Consider the following 21,451-nt stretch of genomic DNA (forward strand, 5'->3'; position numbering starts at 1 on the left):
GCAAACATCTCTCATATTCACAAGGGAGCAGATTTGAGCACTTGTATACATTATTCACTAAACAAAATTTAATATATACAAAATCAAGAAATGTTTGCATAATATGTATGCAGAGATATCAAAACAGTCCTGTTTTATATAGTCTGTCTTCATAATATTTTTAATTTTACAGGATTTACATTGTTTTCATCTAGCTAGAGTAAAATGGAAGGGAATTTTAACATTAACAAAACTAACTACAAATGATCAATTCATCTAGTTTGCAATAGCAGGAATTCCCAAGTTTTAAGAATATACTTATGGATTTTGGAATAGTATTTTTCTTCACTAAGTACTAAGAAACTTAAACGCTAGAATTAATGTATTTTTAGAGCTCATTAAAAGCCACAGTAGTAATTATTTGGCATGTATGTTGGAAAATTATTCAGTTGAATATAATGAAATATATTTATGTATGACATTAATTAGACAAATATAGGCACATCAGCTATAAAACACATGGCACTAATAACTGAATCTTGAATTAACAAGAGAAATCGTTTGTCAGGACAATTTTGAAAGAAATCTGATCACAACCATTAGAGGGCAGTAGAATAATACCCAAAGCAACCACAATGCAAAAAAAGAAAGAAAGAAAAAACCCACAAAATTTTCTTTCTCAAGTTTTACTTTAGTGTTATGACAACCATATATCTATTTAACACTTTTCTTTCCAGTAAGGATTACTAGGTATTACAACTACACGTAATCTATTTTTCTTTTTTTTTATTATTTATTTTTTCTTGTACTTTAAGTTCTAGGGTACATGTGCACAATGTGCAGGTTTGTTACATATATATACATGTGCCATGTTGGTGTGCTGCACCCATTAACTCATCATTTACATTAGGTATATCTCCTAATGCTATCCCTTCCCCTTCCCCCCACCCCATGACAGGCCCCAGCGTGTGATGTTCCCCTTCCTGTGTCCAAGTGTTCTCATTGTTCAATTCCCACCTATTTTTCATTACTTTCTTTCAACATAAACTGATACCTTCAAGTCATAAAAAAATAGTTAGGAAAATTATTAAATACATTCCTTTTGCATATTGAACATTTTCAATAATACGAACAGGGAAGTAACTGAAAGAGGTATAGATCATAAACAATTCTAGCAAAAAACCCTAGACAATAAATCTTAAAATACAGAAATCAAATAAAAGTTTATTTTGTAACATTTTCTGTTAATCTAGGAAAGAAGAAAACATTCCAGCAAGTAATGCCCTTTAGAAAAAATTGTCTGAGTTATCTCCATTGATTCATACCTTGAGACTTCTAGCAAGACAAATCCAGCTACTTCAATATTTGCCATATATAAGTCAGGAAAATAATACTTCCTAAACCCACAGAATTTAAGTCTTACAGAAATGTATAAATGCACAGCATGGATCATCTTTTTAGCTAATATGAATGCAGTTCAGTAAGAGAAAGAAAAAAATTAAAATGCTTTAGAAAGAATACTTTAAAATCAAGATAGACTATCCAGCAAAATAAATTCTAAAATCATGCCCAACTAAAGAAAAAGGAAACACGACAAAAACACAAAAACAAAATAAGTTTAAAAAAAAAAAAAAAAAAGCCTGTAAGCTGCTTAGTATTTTCATACTGTTAAAACATGCTAGTTGTCAAAAGTCCAGGACAGTTATAGTTGTGACAAACACGGTAAGGGCATTTAATGCAAAATCTCTTTATCCTAGGAGTTCCCAGACTACAGGCCACAATTGTATCAGAATCACTTAAGGGGCCTAAAACAAAACAAAGCAAAATAAAAACAGACTGCTGGGACCCACTCCAGACCTATTGAACCAGAATCTCTAAGGTTTGGGTACCAAGAATATGCATTTTATTTTTTTAAGTCACCAAGTTTAGAAACCACAGCCTTGGGCCTGGCGCGGTGGCTCATGCCTGTAATCCCAGCACTTTGGGAGGCCGAGGTGGGCAGGTCACGAGGTCAGGAGATCGAGACCATCCTGGCTAACATGGTGAAACCCTGTCTCTACTAAAAATATAAAAAATTAGCCGGGCGTGGTGGCGGGCGTCTGTGATCCCAGCTACCCTGGAGGCTGAGGCAGGAGGTGTGAACCCAGGAGGTGGAGCTTGCAGTGAGCCGAGATGGCGCCACTGCACTCCAGCCTGGGCGACAGAGTGAAACTCTGTCTCAAAAAAAAAAAAAAAAAAAAAAAAATTCCCACAGCCTTATACCACAACTCAATGACTATTAATCCAGTCTCTACTTGAAACACTGCAGTGATGAGGAACTTGTATGAAGACGGCAGCCCAAAGACAGAAGTTAGAACTCTGTGCTTCATGATGTCATTGATGGTTTGACATTGGCCATAGTGGGCGTATTAACACTACAGAAATCAGGAAATGCAATATCAGGGCTTGATTTATTGTTCTGTAGGCTGTCTAGACTAGGGGTGGGCAACCTACAGGCCCAATGGCTAGCTGTCTGTGTTTGTAAACAAAGTTTCATTGGAACTCAGCCAGGGCCATTTGCTTAGATGTTGTCTTTGGGCCAAAAGCCTAAAATATTTACTCTCCAGCCCTTTATATGAAAAGTTTACTGCCTTTTTCTTTACTTAAGGTCCAGACTTAAGAAATTAATGGAGAAAATTAAAATGCAGATGAAACTTCAAATTGTGCTGCTACTTTGCAAATAGCACAAACACACATAAAATGAAGAAATGTAAGTCTAGTATTCAAAAACTATTACAAAGGAATATGAAACTCCAACATGTCTCCCTTTTACACTGTTGTCTTTACTTGTTAATGCAAATGAAAATATTCTTGTTGGAACTATACTTGTTCTTCAGTTACCACTGTAGGTAGCGAAAATCAACAAAAGCATTCAGTGTCTCTTTTACTATTATTTGTAAATTATAAGTCAGGAAGTGTGGTGCCTCTATCTATACATATATATCTATATCTATATCTATACATACATATATATCTCTCTCTATATATACATATATCTCACATGCATATATTTATACACATACATATATGTGTGTGTATAAACACAACCTACATACACACAAATATACACACACTTTTTTTCTGCAGAAAGCCAGTGGTTAAACATATACCAGAAAACACATGAACACTACCATGCAATCAGTTGCTCTTTTTTTTTCTTCATAAGTTCAGGGGTATGTGTGCAGGTTGTGCAGGTTTGTTGCATAGATAAACGTGTGCCATGGTGGTTTGCTGCACAGATCATCCTATCACCTAGGTATTAGGCCCAGCATCCATTAGCTATTATCCCTGATGCTCGCCCTCTCCCTACCCCACCCCCGACAGGCACCAGTGTGTGTTGTTCCCCACCATGTGTCCATGGGTTCTCATCATTCAGCTCCCACTTACAAGTGAGAACATGTGGTGTTTGGTTTTCCGTTTGTGTTTTAGTTTGCTGAGAATAATAGCTTCCAACTCCATCATGCCCCTGGAAATGACATGATCACTTTCCTTTTTATGACTGCACAGTATTCCATGGTGTATATGTACTACATTTTCTTTATCCAGTCTATCATTGATGGGCATTTGGGTTGATTCCATGTCTTTAATATTGTGAACAGTGCCGCAATGAACATACATGTTCATGTATCTTTATAACAGAATGATTTATATTCCTTTAGTTATATAACCAGTAATGGGATTGCTGGGTCAAATGGTATTTCTGGTTCTAGATCTTTAGGGAATCGCCACACTGTCTTTCATAATGGTTGAACTAATTTACACTCCCACCGAAAGTGTAGAAGCATTTCTTTATCTCTGTAACTTCACCAGCATCTGTTGTGTTCTTACTTTTTCATAATGGCCATTCTGACTGGCCATTGTGGTTTTGATTTGCATTTCTATAATGATCAGTGATGCTGAGCTTTTTTTCATGTGTTTGTTGGCCACGTGTATGTCTTCTTTTGAGAAACATCTATTCATATCCTCTGCCACTTTTTAATGGGATTTTTTTTTTCTTGTAAATTTGTTTAAGTTCTTTGTAGACTCTGGACATTAGACCTTTGTCACATGGACAGACTACAAAAATTTTCTCCCATTCTGTAGGTTGTCTGTTCACTCTGATGATAGTTTCTTTTGCTGTGTAGAAGCTCTTTAGTTTAATTAGATCCCATGTGTCAATTTTTGCTTTTGTTGCAATTGCTTTTGGCACTTTTGTCATGAAATCTTTGCCTGTGCCTATGTCCTGAATAGTACTGCCTAGATTTTTTGTAGGGTTTTTATAGCTTTCAGTTTTACATTTAAGTCTTTAATCCATCTTGAGTTAATTTTTGTATATAATGTAAGGAAATTTTCTGTATATGGCTAGCCAGTTCTCCCACCACTGTTTATTAAATAGGGAATCAATCCTTTCCCTAATGCCTGTTTTTGTCAGGTTTGCTGAAGGTCAAATGGTTGTAGGTGTGCAGTCTTATTTCTGAGTTTTCTATTCTGTTCCATTGGTCTATGTGTCTGTTTTTATATCAGTACCATGCTGTTTTGGTTACTAGTATAGTTGTAAGTCACTAGTATAGTTAGAAGTTACTAGCATAGTTGTAAGTCAGGAAGTGTGACGCCTCCAGCTTTGTTCTTGTGGTTTAGGATTGTCTTGACTATTCAGGCTCTTTTTTGGTTCTATATAAATTTTAAAATAGTTTTTTCTAATTCTGTGAAGAATGTCAATGGTAGTTTAATGGGAACAGCACTGAATCTATAAATTACTTTGGGCAATATGGCCATTTTCATGATATTGATTCTTCCTATTTATGAGGATGGAATGTTTTTCCTTTTGTTTGTGTATTCTCTGATTTCTTTTTGAGCAGTGGTTTGTAGTTTTCCTTGAAGAAGTCCTTCATTTCCCTTGTTAGCTGTATTCCTAGGTATTTTATTCTTTTTGTAGCAATTGTGAATGGGAGTTCATTCATGATTTGGCTCTCTGCTTGCCTGTTGTTGGTGTATAGGAGTGCTAGCAATTTTTGCACATTGATTTTGTATTCTGAGACTGAAGTTGCTTATCAGCTTAAGAATCTTTTGGGCTGAGACTACTGAGTTTTCTAGATGTAGAATCATGTCATCTGCAAACAAAGATAATTTGACTTCCTTTCTTCCTAGTTGAATACCTTTTATTTCTTTCCCTTGCCTGATTGCCCTGGCCAGAACTTCCAATACTATGTTGAATAGGAGTGGTGACAGAGGGCATCCTTGCCTTGTGCTGGATTTCAAGGGGAATGCTTCCAGCTTTTGCCCATTCAGCATGATACTGGATGTTCGTTTGTCATATATGGCTCTTATTACTTTGAGGTATGTTCCTTCAATACCTAGTTGATTGAGAGTTTTTAACATGAAGGGATGTTGAATTTTATTGAAGGCCTTTTCTGCATCTATGGAAATAATCACGTGGTTTCTGTCTTTAGTTCTGTTTATGTGATGAATCACATGTATTGATTTGCATATGTTGAATCAACCCTGCATCCTGGGGATAAAGTCAATTTGATTGTGGTGGATAACTTTTTTGACGTGCTGCTGGATTCCAGTATTTTATTGAGATTTTTTGCATCGATGCTTATCAAGGATACTGGCCTGAAGTTTTCTTCTTCTGTTATATCTCTGCCAGGTTTTGGTATCAAGATGATGCTGGCCTCATAGAATGAGTTAGGGAGGAGTCCCTCCTTTTCAATTTTTTGGAGTCATTTCAGTAGAAATGGTACCAGCTCTTTTTTGTATCTCTAGTAGTATTCAGCTGTCAATCCATCTGATCCTGGGCTTTTTTTGGTTGGTAGACCATTTATTGCTGCCTCAATTTCAGAACTCATTATTGGTCTATTCACAGATTCAATTTCATCCTGGTTCAGTCTTGGGAGGGTGTATGTGTCCAGGAACTTAACTATTTCTTCTAGATTTTCTAGTTTATGTACATAGAGGTGTTTATAGTATTCTCTGACACGGTTGTTTGTATTTCTGTGGGGTCAGTGGCAATCTGTCCCTTATCATTTCTGATTGTGTTTGAGTCTTTTCTCTTTTCTTCTTTATTAGTCTAGCTACAGTTGCTCCTTCTTGAAGCCCTTTTTTCTCCTATCCCATATTCCAATCTATTAGCAAGAATGTCATCTCTGTCTTCAAAATATATCCAACATTCATCCACCTGTTACCGTCTCTACTGCTAACTGCATTAGCCCAAGCCACTTCCTGCCTTACCACAGTACCTTTTCACTTAGTCTCCCTGATGCCAGTCTTGCCCTCTAAAACCTATTCTTTGCATAACAGCTAGAAGGAACTTTAAAAACTTTAAATTACTCCCATATAGAAAACCCTTTCAGAATAAAGCCCAAATGCCTTGTCAGATCATGCAAGCCCAGGCTTCTGTAGCCCTGCGCACTTCCCTGACCATATTATGTACCACAGAAAACTCATTCCTACCCCTGAGTCTCTGCACTTCCTTGGCAAGGCAGGTTCTGTTCTCAGACATTTACCTTATCGGCTTCTGGGCATTTTATGACGGCTTAAATGTGGCTCCCTTGGAAAGGCCTTCCTGTCCACCTGATCTAAAATAGTGCCTCCTTGTGAGATTTTGAGATTAAAAAAAAATAGAAATAAAATAGTGCCTCTTCCACCTCATCCCCAAGTAACTCTATCCCAGTGTGTGGTTTCAGTTGTCTCACACCACACTGCAGTGCCTGCATTATCTTTTTTATTCACTAGTCTGTTATCTATATTCTACTCTGTCTTATTTACCACTCTATTCCCAGAGTCTAGAATGTACCAGGCAAATCACAGGCGTTTAATAAATACTGATTAAATGAAGGCATGAACAAATGAACAAAAAACAAAGGGGAGCTTGTGCCATCTGACTCCAAGTCCGAGGCTCTTCCTATTAAAGCATGATTTTTTTCTGTGTTACAGTGACAACTCTAAATGTTAGCCCATTCCACCTTGCATGAAAGCCTGTCACCTCCTAGAATTATCCCATACATGAGTTTAGGTTTGTGTAACCTGGCTTCTGTATCCCTTCCCAGGCTCAAATCTGACTTTCACTAGTGTCCTATGTTCTCAATACACCAGCAACACCGAACTGCTTACGATACTAATAATCCAGTTTTAGAACTTCTACAGTAATTATCAAGACAGACTTGCAGCTTCATGAATCGATTGTTTTGCAAATGATGCTCCTTCTACCTAGAGTACTCCTGCCCATCTTGTTTCTTGGGCAAGCTCTTAACCAGCCTTTAAAACTAATCTCAGATGCAAACCTGTCTATGGCCCCTTCCATGTGCCTTCCCTTTGGAGTTAACTGTCCACTCCAGCAGTGTATCTTCTATAGCCATCCATTATTGCACTTGTAATTCTGGTTATGACATTATAGTTACTCTCAAGTCTGGGATGCCAGGGCCCAGTTGCTGTCATCTCTGTATCCCTGGGTCTTAGCTCAGTGCCTAGCACATAATCATCAACAAACTTGCGAAGCTGAGTGCTCAGTAAATCTAACCCCTCTCGCTAATATATGAGGATAGCTAGCATGTTATTCATTGCTTACTCTCCTCCCAAGTCTTCTCTGCTCCAAGCTAAACCTGTAAACCAGGAGACTATGATGAGGAAAGGCAGACAGATGTTTATACTTGTAAAGCAAAGCTAAAGAAGTAAGGCAGAAAAATATTAACATAAATAAATATGTAAACCACCAACTCCTGGTGATAGGACTATGTTGACTTTTATTTTTCTCTATGATCTACTCTGTTTTTCCGAAAGTGTACGACATGTCTTGTTAAATTCACTATGTTCTCCTTCAATTCCTTTAACAAGTCCCTCATTCGAATTTTTCTAGTATTATTAATTATGTATTGTTCATTATTTATGTATTATTATTATTAATACTCAAGGTCAACTTCTTCAGTTTCTATTCTACCTATTTACCCACCAAATCTTGCCAACTCCCTGTCTGCGATTCCTCTCATGCTGAATCCTTTTTGCCTATTTTCTTATATCCTAGTACAGGTTTCTATCAACACATGCCATGATGAATGGATTATATCCAGCTAGACTTCTATGGCCAATGTTACCCTCATTCTAAATCACTTCATGTGCAGTTAAAATGACTTCCTTTAATTACTATCTTCAGTAAGCCACTCCCTCAGCCCTCAGAGACTCATGGAATAATCCTTTAAATCCTCCTGTTATGGGTCCGATGTTTGTGTCCCCCAAAGTTCTTATGTTGAAACCTAATCACCAATATAATAGCATTAGGAGGTGGGGGCAGGAGGTGACCTAAGAGGTAATTAGGAATTAATACCCTTATAAAAGAAGCCTGAGAGAAAGCCCTCAGCCCTTAGACCACATGAAGATGGAGGGAGAAGATGGCTATCTACACACAAGGAAATGGACTGTCATCAGACACCATATCCGCTAGTGCCTCAATCTTGGCCTTCACAGCTCCAGAACCATGAGAAATAAATTTCTGTTGCTTATAGGCCACCCAGCTTACAGTGCTTTGTTATAGCAGCCCAATGAACTCAAATAGTTTCTTTGGACTAAACGGGTTAAAGTGTACAGTGCTCAACACAGAGCTCAGAACACACTAAGTGCTCTGGAAACATTCGCCATTATCATTCCTGCTATTACTACAAAAAAAAATGATCATTTGCTTTGGCCTGTTGTTTTCCTTCACACTCTTTCAGATTCGCTACTCACAGGGTTAGAATGCAGCACGGTGAAGAACTCTGGGCTGATGAGGAACTTCACGGGGGGAGACTGTAACAGCAACGTGAGCCTGGATCTGGAGGTAGAGTGAGGCAGGATGTTCTCCCGTCGGAAATCTAGACAGGGCAGACCACAGAGGCTGTCAGGGAAATCTTTCTATGATGTGAAAACTATCTACTCACTTCAGTCTGCATTTCAAAAGAACCATAGGATACCTACATCATGTGTTATCATTTTAATCCCCCAATGCTTTTTTCTTTGCTGTAAATTCATACATAAAACATGGCTGTTCTTAATTACACTAAAATTCAGTTAAGTAATATTTCTAGTCACTATTAACATTTTAATGCATTCTTATGTGTTTTAAATGATCTGATTCTTTTTCCAATATCCCACAGATCAAGAAATTAAAGTAATTTATATTCTACTTGGGTTTTGTGATTCCTTTCTTAATATTAATTAAACATTGAGGATTAGAAGAGGTTTCTGGTGAATTCTGTTTTTTGAGTTGGATTACCAGATCTTATTGAAGAGCAAAAGTTCTCCAAAAGAAAAGCTTTATTTGTTGGGAATCCTTATTTGCTTCTTTTTCCACTTTTATGAAATTACAAAAACAAAGCCCAAAGGTCTTACCTGCACTGGCTTGGTGAAAGTCAGCTTCCTCCCCTGCCCCATCAATAGCATTGGTATTTTCCTCAGGCCTCTCATTGGTCATGGTTCTGCGGATACTCTGATATCTAAAATCATGAGCCTAGAGTTACATTCCAGCAGCCTTTAAAAGATTGGACTCAACTGCTCCCCAAGAGTCTAGAACTTTTCACTATCTTCTCAGCTTCAACTATTTCCTCCTCCAACCCCCATTCCCTGGACTTCTTGGCCATCTGCTGTTTAAATTACACTGCATTAAATTTCTTCTGTCCATTGTCTGGGGAACATTTTCCTGGCAAATTAATAACACTAAAAAAATTCTGTGGCCCTTAACTAAAGAAAAGTAAATTCCTATATTGTTAAAGGAAAAAAACTTTATGTTCCACAGCAATTAATTCTTGAAAAAGAATGACTCATCTAAAAAGCTTAGGTTGATAATAATGGGAAGCCACAAATAAAGATTCTAGAGACTAGAAAAGATGTTTGGCTTTAAATAACAAATGCATATGTTCTGCTTTACTAAACATCAATGCTTGGGTTGACTAAAGGGGTCATATTTATTTATTTGTTCTCTAGTTTCCAAACAAGGTATATATGTGGGTGAGTATTATTATTTTTTTTAATCAAGAGAAGTCCAATTGAAGTCTGGGAATCAAAAGAGGTAACAGCTACACTTTAATGACAGGACACACAAAGATCAAAGAGACAACCATGTCTTCTACTTTGTGCCAAGTAAAAATTAGCCCAACCGCAAAATACAACAGTCACAGCAAAATGCTCATCCTCACCGCCGGTTCAGCTGCTCCATTTGCTGTATGGAGTTAGATCTCTGCAGCACCTGCGGGGCTGGGGGAGCTGTCGGTCGCTGCCACGTCGTGGTTCTGTTTACGTGATCCACGTAGAAGATCCTGCCGTGGCTGTCAATGCGTGCCTCCCAGTCTAAATAGCAGTGAGGCACCGAAAGGAATTAGGAGGAGGAGCTGAGACGATTAATAGGGTTCATTAAGTTCGGCATGTGTTTTCTTTCTCTGACATGCTATAATCTAAGACTAATAACATACATCTCACTGCATTATCCCATACTTCTCGCCAGTCCACTCCAGAATCTGCTGTGACTGATTATTAAGCCTATCCTGTGCGTATAATACCAGTCCCTTAAATAATCTTTAAATTTAGAGAATCTTTCCAAATTTGCCCACAGTGCTCACCCTTCACATATGAGCCCCAGCATTTTAAAAATATATGTAGTTGGTTTCATAACACTTCAGATATTCACATCAAAATGGGTATTGATGTTTATTTTCACCAAAAAAACCTGATTTCCCCATGTCTTTTCTAGCTTCAATGAAAGCCTCATAGCTGGAAACTTCCACATGCATATTCATGCACAATTGTAGTAAATTTAGTCCTCAGAAAAAAATAACTAAAATAACTATGCTTGCCTAGTGATGAAACAGTATCATTATCTACAAACTTCTATTTGCACTTTTCCAAAGATGACTACATTTTCAGAGCAAGGGCAATTTCTTGCCTTCCAACCTCAAATAAACATAACGTTTTAAAAGATTAATTTTATTTTTAAGTGTGTTAAATCTTTCTAGAGAAATATACAAGTGAATCTTCAGAAGGCAGACTAGTCTTCAGAGTCAGACACCCCACCTTTGTGACTCTCTAAAAGGCCATTCGCCTACTGAAATCCACAGAGCATGAGCTGATCTTTTCAAAAGGCAAATTTTGAAACTTATTACAGGTGTGAAGGGTAATTTACACAGGAAACATGAAAACAGCAGAAATCTATTCTTTAACCGGGAAAGTTCTTTATGCATTTATATTTTTGTGTAAGTTATTTTTTGAAATTAATAAGCATTTTTCTCCTGACACATTCAGCTATCTCAAAACTGTCCATGTGATCACATGCTTATCAACAGACATAGTAGGGCTAATCCTGGAGACCAGGAGGAGGGCATATTTTCTCCTGACCACCTATGGCATTTGCTCTGTAAGGGAACAGGGCAAGTATCCCAACAGAGTCCTTAGGGTTGGAAAGACCTGCATTGTAGAGCTCAGCCTGCACCAGACCATTGCTGAAGGCCATCACCTCAGCTGGGAGCAGAAAGACATCTTTTGTTGATCTCAGCACATTGTAATTTATGACAAGTGGCAAAAGAAAGAGGAATTGGGCTGAACAAAAGCACCACACAGACAGCAAACAACTCAATGCCATTCACGCTCCAAGGTAACACAGATTCTACCATGAAACAGCCTGCCAAATCTGAATTCTTTGGGCACTGCAGTCCCATCAATAAGACATTTTCAAAAGACCTCATGCCCAGCCTGTTGATATGCTCACAAATAGCAAGTACATTAAAGCATCTTCAGGAACCATTTTTCAAAACACTTTGATTTATTTCACTGTTTTGCTCTGCTCCTTGCATGCTTTTCCATCTCAAAGATTTTGGGAACCAATTACCCCTATCTCATTCCTTTCTCATTGGAGCCAGGGTAATTCAGGCACATAGACATCAAATCAAATGCACATGAAAAGAAATGACCAATTCTTCTCCAAAGAATGTTTACAGTAGCCCCAATTTAAAAAATGTAGAATAGGTCAATTTAGGATAAAAAAATAGAGACCAACTAGACCAACTAAAGGAAACAGAGAGAGGAGATGCTGCCAAACTCCCAAGATTAGATTATTACTAAAATTTGGCTCTCAATCTTCTGGCAGTTATGGGAGAAAAGAAAACACATTGTTGCATACTTTCCATTTTCTGACAAAAACAGTGAAAAAAAATTCTCAAAGATGGAATTTTTTCCTGGAACTAACAAAGTAGGAATTTACCAAGTGAAGTATGACTATGGCTTGCTTGAGGTCTGTATGTGTAGCAAAATGGCTAGGTGGAAGAGAGAACAGCCAAATAAATGTGTCTTGCACACAGAATGTAATAAATGAAAAAATAATTTAATAGTATTTGACCCAGCCATCCCATTACTGGGTATATACCCAAAGGACTATAAATCATGCTGCTATAAAGACACATGCACATGCATGTTTATTGCGGCACTATTCACAATAGCAAAGACTTGGAATCAACCCAAATGTCCAACAATGGTAGACTGGATTAAGAAAATGTGGCACATATACACCATGGAATACTATGCAGCCATAAAAAATGATGAGTTCATGTCCTTTGTAGGGACACAGATGAGATTGGAAATCATCATTCTCAGTAAACTATCGCAAGGACAAAAATCCAAACACCGCATGTTCTCACTCATAGGTGGGAATTGAACAATGAGAACACTTGGACACAGGAAGGGGAACATCACACTCTGGGGACTGTTGTGGGGTAGGGGGAGCGGGGAGAGATAGCATTAGGAGATATACCTAATGTAAATGACGAGTTAATGGGTGCAGCACACCAGCATGGCACATGTATACATATGTAAGAAACCTGCACGTTGTGCACATGTACCCTAAAACTTAAAGTATAATAATAATAAAAAATAAAAATAAAATAAAAAAATAAAAAGTATACTTCCTCTAAAAAACAAAACAAAACAAAAAAACTGTTCATCACTGGATGAATGGATAAAGAAAATGTAGTATATACATACAATGGAACATTATTCAGCCTTAAAAAGGAAGGAAATTCTGACCCATGCTACAACATGAACCTTAAAAATATTATGCTAAGTGAAATAAGCCAATCACAAGAGACAAATATTTTAAGATTCCACTTATATGAAGTACATAGGGTAGTGAAATTCATAGAGACACAAAGTAGCATTAGGAGATATACCTAATGCTAAATGGCGAGTTAAAGGGTGCAGCACACCAGCATGGCACATGTATACGTATGTAACTAACCTGCACATTGTGCATATGTACCCTAAAACTTAAACTATAATAATAATAATAAAAAAAAGAAAAAATAATTTAAAATGACACAAAGCCACAAAAAAGAATGATTCTTGTATTCACCTTCCACAAAGGCCAGTAATAGCCTTAATTTATAGTTCAATAAAGACCTTTCAATGTGCAATGGGGAGAATAAGAAAACAAGGACCAAAAATTTGCTTTCTAAGGTCATGGAACACTGAATGCATATTAAAATTATCCCTATTAAATACTGTATCTTCACACTGATGTAATTACTCAAGTCCCCATAAAGACAAATTCTATAGTGCTGATTTCAAGTGAATGCTTGGCTCTGAATCAGGAAGGGCTGTTATGCTATTGGTTTATCCATGAACTACATATCCACTTCTACCCACGCTGTCAATATCATTCTACTCAGGCAAAGGCAGCAGAGGTGCCTGCAGAAAGGTTAGCTCTCTGTTGTATCTATCAAAGTTACTTTGCTGGGTACAACTGCTCCAACATCTTATATGTCTTTATATTGGGCCTGGTTTGTTTTTGGTATAAGAAAGCATATGAAAACTCATTTCATAGCATCAAAGTTTCTTTCAGATAGACAATGCTAAAATGAGATACGCAGAGTTAGAAGACTGAGGACTTAACATTTACTTCCTTGTCTTGCCACATTGTCAAATAGGTTATACAATCAGGGTGCAGTGAAAACGAGAGCAATGTTTTGGGAGGTGTGTGTATGTCTGTGTGTCTGTGTGTGTTTTGCACTGAATTGGGAGGTAGAAGGCCTGATTTCTGGCTGTGGCTTGTCACACTTTCACTACAAGACCTTAAAAAAAGTCACTACAACTCTCTGAATCACAGTTTTGAAAAATTAGAGGACAGAATCAAACAACTACAAAGGTCCCTTCCAGTTCTAGTATTCTATGAATCTATAAAATTATGCCCATTTTATTATATTAGGTTCAGCAAGAACCTAGTAACATTTTATGTCTAGGCTAGCCTTACAGGGCCAGGAGATTTGAGTCCCTGAGGAACAGGGCTCCACAAACACCTGCCAATCCTATTTTAGCCATGACAGCTCCAATGTTATTGTTGTATATATTGGTGTTCCACATAATATTTCATTTGCATAAATAGCTTCATGACAATAATAAGGTTTGAAAACTATTACCCACAGAAATGTTTCTCAAGGCAGGTGGACTCTGACAACATGTGCCAGAATCACTCTGAGGATCAATAAAAATGCAGATTCCTATGATGCACCCCAGGTCTTCAGAATCAGACTATCTGAAGCTAGGGCTCAGTTATCTGCACTTTTAACAACCTTCTCAGCTTATTCCTAGACACACTAAAATTTGAGCAACACTGACACAAATTAATAAGAACTTAAAACAGTAGCTAATTTGCTGGACAAACCCATGAAGCAAATGCCAGATTTCTCAGAGACCATGAAATGGAGGCTCACAAAAATCTAAACCTCAGCAGCTGGGTGCGGTGGCTCACACCTGTAATCCCAGCACTTTGGGAGGCCAAGGCGGGTGGATCACCTGAGGGCAGGAGTTTGAGACCAGCCTGGCCAACATAGTGAAACCCTGTCTCTACTAAAAATACAAAATTCAGCCGGGGGTGGTGGTGCATGCCTGTAATCCCAGCTACTCAGGAGGCTGAGACAGGATAATCGCTTGAACCCGGGAGGCAGAGGCTGCAGTAAGCTGAGATCACGCCACTGCACTCCAGCCTGGGTAACATAGTAGGATTCCATCTCAAAACAACAACAACAACAAACAAACAAAACCCTAAACCTTGCCTAAAATCCAGGAGCAAGTAGACTCTTAGACACCCTAAGACTTTAATATAAATAGGCTCTTTTAAGTGGCTGGACACGAAGGGAAAGTCGGAGAATTAGAAAGTGGGTAAAACTACTCCAAGGCTACTGTCACAGCACTGGTCTCCTCAGCAGGGAACAGACGCAGGTAGAACATTAGGTCTTCAGAGTTTTCAGTTTTTAAAATCAACATATGTGGAAAGGGGGCAGAGTTGTTCCTATGATCCCTCTGCTCATCTCATCATCCTTTCCCACTCCCTTCAAACCAGACCTCAGTCTCCACTGGACCACTAGGCTCATGATTGGATGAGCTGTGAATAAAACTCAGTGGATGCTGATATTGAGAAGTCAACAACTAAACAGCATGAATTACAACATATCAGGGGTGGGTGGGGGGTGCTCTGGGTAGGGTTTTGAATTGGTTATCATTGGATTTAGTAAAATCAAGCACCTGATTGTTGTGAAGTAAATGTATAAATCCACTATAAAAAACTATAATAACCACAGGTATCATCACCAAAATGGCGAGATGATTAAGTTCTAATGAACTAAAGGTACTTTCAAAGAAAATTATAAGCTTTGTGATAAATGACAGATGACAGTGTTTAAAAGATTTTTTTTTTGTATTTGAACACTCAAGGAAGTAAAATTCCATTTGTATAAAGTATAAAAGTAGGCTAAACTTATCTATGACTTTAGGAATCAGGACAGTAGGCCCATTTCCCCATACAGAGTTGTGGTCAGTGATTGAAAGGCGGTACAAAGGGGACTTCTAGAGCGCTGATGGTGTGGGCTGCCATGTGTGTTTAGTAGAAAGAATTCGGCAGGCCATATGTGCTCTTTTCTGCTATTTTATTTGAACAAAAAGTTTTTTAAAAAGTCAAATAGTTGCATATTTGGCACTGTAATCTTCAATTTTTAATAAGGTAGTTTTTTAGATTAAAAGTATCCATTTTTTCCTCAAAACAAATTTGTAACCTTAGAGAATAAGAGTCCCTAACCCTAAACATAGTAGAAACTCTAAGTTTAGATTAATTATACTTTTCAGATTCACTGCATGGTTTTAGGCCTTCGTTTTAAAAAATACTTTAATAATGAAAGTATACAACCACAAAAAATGATAAATGTTCCCCCATAGTTTGAACCCCTCACATAAGTAATAGATTAGCCCTAACAATATGCAACATCCTGCGATCCTATCAGAGTCCACTAACCCAGACTGTTCATCCTGAATCTAGTCCTCTTCCTAGAAAAACTACCATTTTGGGGGAAAAACGTTTATACAACAATTCCATATTGTCTCCAGTGCAGCAATGGGTTAAGTCACAATTACACTGGAATCAATAAGAGAAAAAGAAAATAGTTTTTCAGAGGGGCTGGGCTGGCGATTCTTTTTTCACTCATCTTAATGCTAAAAAGACCAACATTTGTCACACTGATAATATTTTAGAGGGCTTTAGCCCTGAACTACCCTAGCTGACAGGACCATCAGTAACATCAGAATGAGAAGATACAGCAAATTCTTAAGGCATTCTGGGTATAATTGAGTCCAAGCTACTTCCCTGGGAGGCTCTCAACAGTGTCATGCTGCCTCCAAGGCCTGGAACTTTCTTATTTTTTACGAATCATTAGAATATCTCTCAACCAGAGCTGGAGTTACACAAGCCACAAGGCCACAGTGCACTCTGTGTGGTCTAAGGCAAGAGTAAGATTTTGAGAACCAATTGGTAGATCACCATCACCGCTGATCAATCTTAGTACTAGATCTGTTCCCTTCTTGAGATGGGAGAAATAAGAATGGAAAAAGAAGAAAGCAAACAAGTAAATCCCTGAAAATATGATGAAAAGGTGCTAAAGTAACAAGAACAACAATAATAATGATAAAGAAAAAGAAAAAAAGAATCAAAGCCAGGCACAGTGGCTCACACCTACAATCCCAGCACTTTGGGAGACCAAGGTGGGAGGATTGCTTGAGGCCAGGAGTTCAAGGCCAGCCCTGGCAACATAGTTAGACCCGTCTCTACAAAAAATAAAAACAGAAAAAAACCAGCCAGGCATGATCATGCTCGCCTATAGTCCCAGCTACTCGGAGGCCGAGGCAGGAGCTTCACTTGAGCCCATGAGTTTGAGGCCGCAGTGCACCATGATCATGCCACATGGAGGCCATCAAAGCTCAAACTACACTGCTTCAGTAGCTTGTCCCTAGGGTAGAAAGAGAGTGACCTGCACAGAGAGGAGAGGTGCTGCTGGGTCTAATACAGATGCTGAATAGAGCACATCTATCTGGACCACACGATGTTGGCTCAAACCACTGCAGCCACTTCCCTAATAGGTGAGGGCCCTCCTTGGGGAGGACCTCTTTGCATAACTCTATCCCAGAAGAAGAGAAAGCTGAGCACTTTTTTAGTATTCCTGGTGGGTCTGACCTCAAAGCACTGCAATACATTGAAGTTTCAGTGAAACCCCCAAACCCTCTGATGTGAGGCATTGGTGGTGCCCAACAAATAACATATCACCGTGTAAGCCACCCTCTGCCTCAAACCAGACTTTCAGAATTTACATTCATCTACCCACACAACAGGCCCTTCGCTTCCAATCTCAGATCAGAATACCTGATAGAGGAGAGGGAATATTTGAAACTCTGTGTCAACTTTTGCTTGCACGAAATCTTAAACAAATTAATTTATCTGGGCTTCAGTTTCTGCAACTATAAAATAAAAGAATCAGATTAGCTGACTTCTATGCAACAACCTATAAATTACAGACAAGACCTGCTTCACCTACCTCGCAAAATTATTTAAAGAACAAAAAATAAAGGAAAGCATGCAAAAGTGTGCTTTGTAAAGTGTAAATCACCGCAAAAATGAAGTTATAATAACTAACAGTGTTAAAAATCACAACTGTTAGCCTTAAAATTCAGTCAGGTCATTTAAGACATGGGCCAATCTGCACAATCCAGCCAGACACCCCAAGCTGAGCCTCGGAAGCCACAAGACACCACAGAGTGTATGTAGACGCCACAGCTCTAAGTCAGACGCATGACCAGAGGTGGTAGCAAAGTTGTCCAGTTAGAAAAGGAGGGCAGGGATCCAGCTGAGGTGAGGACAGACAAGTAGCAAGGGCAGCCAAGCGATTAACACTGTCACAAGGACGAGACACACATGGGAATGGGAGACAGAGCTGAACAGCAATCAGGTATGCTCAGACCACAATCCACAACCCACCCATGAGAATACACATCTCCAGATTTGCAAGTTGCTTGGTCCTATAGCACGAGTGTATGAGTGTGTGTGTGTGTGTGTGTGTGTGTGTGTATTTGTGTATAACTTATATTTTTAGAGGGAGGCATTGTCACTTCTGAGTTTTTAAAATATAAAAATTCTGTTTATATTTTACAAAAAAATGTTATTTACCAAGTATTAAATAAATTAGCACAGAGAAGTGTTTCTTAGAGTGCACACTGTTGAATTTTGGGTGGGACAATTCTTAGTTGTATCAGATTGTCTCCCCATTGCAGGATGTTTGATACACTGGCCCCTCACCCACCAAATGCCAGTAGCACCCTTCAACCACTGTTATACTGAAAGGCCACCCCACCTCAACTCTAAACATCACGTAGTGGGTGGCACCCCCTGCCACCACTGAAAACCTCTGAATAAGACGGAACACTTTTTAAGAATTTTCCTCCTGTTTGTCAGTCACTGATTAAATACGATGAGTCACTAACTTGCCTTTACTTTTGCAAATACATCAACTCATTAAAAGGAACTGCCAATTGTAAAAAAAATTTCCCAAGATGTATCTACAGGTGTAATGCAAACACCAGTATTTAAACAATACATTGAGATGTCACAAACAGTGGTCATAATTTCAGCAGGAAAGTATCTGTCTTTATTAAATACAATCAGGAGACCAAACTTGTATACAGCAAAAATTACAGCAATTGGATGTGGCTAGGAAGATGTGATTTATCAATGCACTTCTGCAATGCTCCTGTCCAACCCTCTGAAACTCTAAATGACTATTAATCTGCATATACATAAAAATAAAGCTCTCCCAGAACTCTCTCCTAGTGTTCTGAATTTGTTTTGCTCCAATTATACCTAAATATCTTCCAGAAACATTTTCCTTTTTTGACTCATCTTTTCTCTAAGAGTTTACCAATTGTTTTATCAATAAGGAAGTTTTCTGTGGCCCTCTCGGGTCCCTGGGCCCCTCTACCTGCTTAAGATGACACAAGGTTAATTAATCTCTCAGTCCATTTTATTTTAAACTGCTTAAAATATGTTTCCTATGAGTCATGGCCCTTAGTTATCCAAATAAACAAACAAGGGAAAGATCTGTGCCCAAAAGAATTTCAAAAGGATTAAGCCGATATTTTGATAAACTCTCCATAGTACCATTCAGCTCTTTTGTCAGTACTTGCCAGACTAATCACTCAGAATTGTAACCCTTTAAATGCGTCCCCTCCCTTCTTTATGTCCCACCATTTTTAAAACAGAGGAACCAAGGCATCAGCCTGTTGTCATGATCACATATAAGATGGGTAAGTGGAGGGGGTGAGCAAGAAGGGAAAGCGGTAAGGCAAAAGGGTGTACCTTCCAGTGTTTTTTTTAAAGCAATGTTTACCAGGCTTTATCAATATTCATCAAAATGCATTACTCTCATAGAGCTACATCTCTTTAAAGGACTGTCGAAATTTAAATAGAGTTTACACTTCATTTGGATTATGATTGGCTAGGGGTATCACTCATACCTTTGAATACAGATTATGTAACTATATCGCAGCAACCCTAATCCTCCACCATTTCTCCTTAAGTGCTAAGTGATTTCTGAAAGTGAAATAAATGAAATGTCTTTCAAGTCCCCAGCTAATTGTCATGTCCCAAATAACTAGTAGACTAATTTCTGAAATTAACAATACTTCTCTGCATATCCCTAAGAAAAAAAATCAGAACCTTGTGCTTAATGATTTTAAATGCTGTAAGTGAACAAAAAGGCAGTATATTACATAGAGTGAGGTTTTTCTAAGAGAGTGTACCAATTTGTCTATTAGCTGAAAGAACATTCATGCTGTGGTTAGGCATAATTTTAAAAAATTCTATTACGCACCCAATTTCCCAAAATATCTGGATCTACCTCCATTATTATAGTGTTTACCCCATGCGCAATGCAGGATTTACAGCTGCCCTTTCTTTCAGCATAATGGTGCCAGAGAAGAGTCATTGGCGTAGCACGTCCCGGACTACACCTGCTATGCCAAGTGGCAACCCCCAGATTCCTTCTGCTTGAAGACCACATATCCATCTGTTAAGACTCATGGGAATGGGTCTGCCTGTCACCTTTCACCCTTTGATTAAGGTGGGCCCTTTTAACTAACAGGTCCTCACTTGGTGGGAGAGCCTCGTCCACCCTCTGGTACCGGCTAACATCCTGGCGCACTGAAGGTAGTGATCTCAGTGGCTGGTGGCCGTTGGCTTGAGAACCTAGGATTAAAGGTAGAAAGTTACCAGGTATTGTTTTCTCTTTCAGTATCAAAACAGACTCTATACAAAAAACCTAACATAAATCCCAAGGCTAGTTTCTTTTCTCTGTTTAGTCTCATTTCCCATATGAGGACCTAGAAACAAAAGAAGAGAATAGGAGGTGAATGCTTAGAAGAGGGCTTCCTGAAGAAATGTCCTCTGCATGTATCCCCCCGCCCCGCAGCTTCCCCTGCCTCATCCCTCACCCATAATGGCCTCTGCCCTGGTCATGCACTAATGCTTTAGGGTCACATGGTGGCTACAATATAATGAAGGAAACAAAATTTAAAAAAAAAGGAGGAGGAAGAAAAGAAGGGGATCATGTAGGTAGAAAAATAAATTACAGAATAAGAAAATCATTCCTATTTCTGAGTTATGCCAGCCAGACATATGAAACTGCTCTTTAATTTTTAATGCATCCTTATAGGGCATTTTAAAGGAATCATTCTAGAGAGCCGCATTCACTGAGCATAATACAAATTTCAGGTGTAAATTTGTGTCCTTGGATACAAAAACAGCTTATTCTCCAAGTCAGAATGCATCACCTAACTTAGTTGACATTCTAAATTGTAGAAGACAAAAACACTACCTTTGATGCATAGCATATATTAATCTTCCACTGTGAAATTTTAGAGAGGAGGAGTGGCTAGGTGTTTCTCATAACCTTTGCAGATTACACTAAGGTTGAAGCTGCCAGCCTGTTTGGTTGTGTATCTACAAACCCAGGTTCCAATAGAGACCCATTATTTAAGTTTGAAGACTGCTGTTTAACAGGCCTGTTACTTCAGCAGCAGAAGAGCCATTTTTTAAAAGAGCACTGAATTTGAACTCAAGCCCATCTGGACACAAACC

General features: G+C 38.4%; 1 protein-coding gene across 8 annotated transcripts in view; it reads right to left on the reverse strand.

Annotated features, from left to right (window-relative positions):
* Window positions 1-21,451, reverse strand: part of HECW2 (HECT, C2 and WW domain containing E3 ubiquitin protein ligase 2) — a 399,402-nt gene that overhangs the window by 99,189 nt on the left and 278,762 nt on the right. For all 8 annotated transcript variants that reach the window (XM_063712948.1, XM_063712946.1, XM_063712951.1 and 5 more), the window contains 4 exons: window positions 20,465-20,560; window positions 10,161-10,311; window positions 9,358-9,461; window positions 8,716-8,840 (listed from right to left, as the gene is read on the reverse strand). In XM_063712948.1, the coding sequence (XP_063569018.1) occupies window positions 8,716-8,840; window positions 9,358-9,461; window positions 10,161-10,311; window positions 20,465-20,560 (476 nt within the window). The remainder of the gene's footprint in view (window positions 1-8,715; window positions 8,841-9,357; window positions 9,462-10,160; window positions 10,312-20,464; window positions 20,561-21,451) is intronic.

The sequence above is a fragment of the Pongo abelii genome, chromosome 11 (genome assembly GCF_028885655.2).
Source record: "Pongo abelii isolate AG06213 chromosome 11, NHGRI_mPonAbe1-v2.0_pri, whole genome shotgun sequence".
Classification (NCBI taxonomy): Eukaryota; Metazoa; Chordata; class Mammalia; order Primates; family Hominidae; genus Pongo; species Pongo abelii.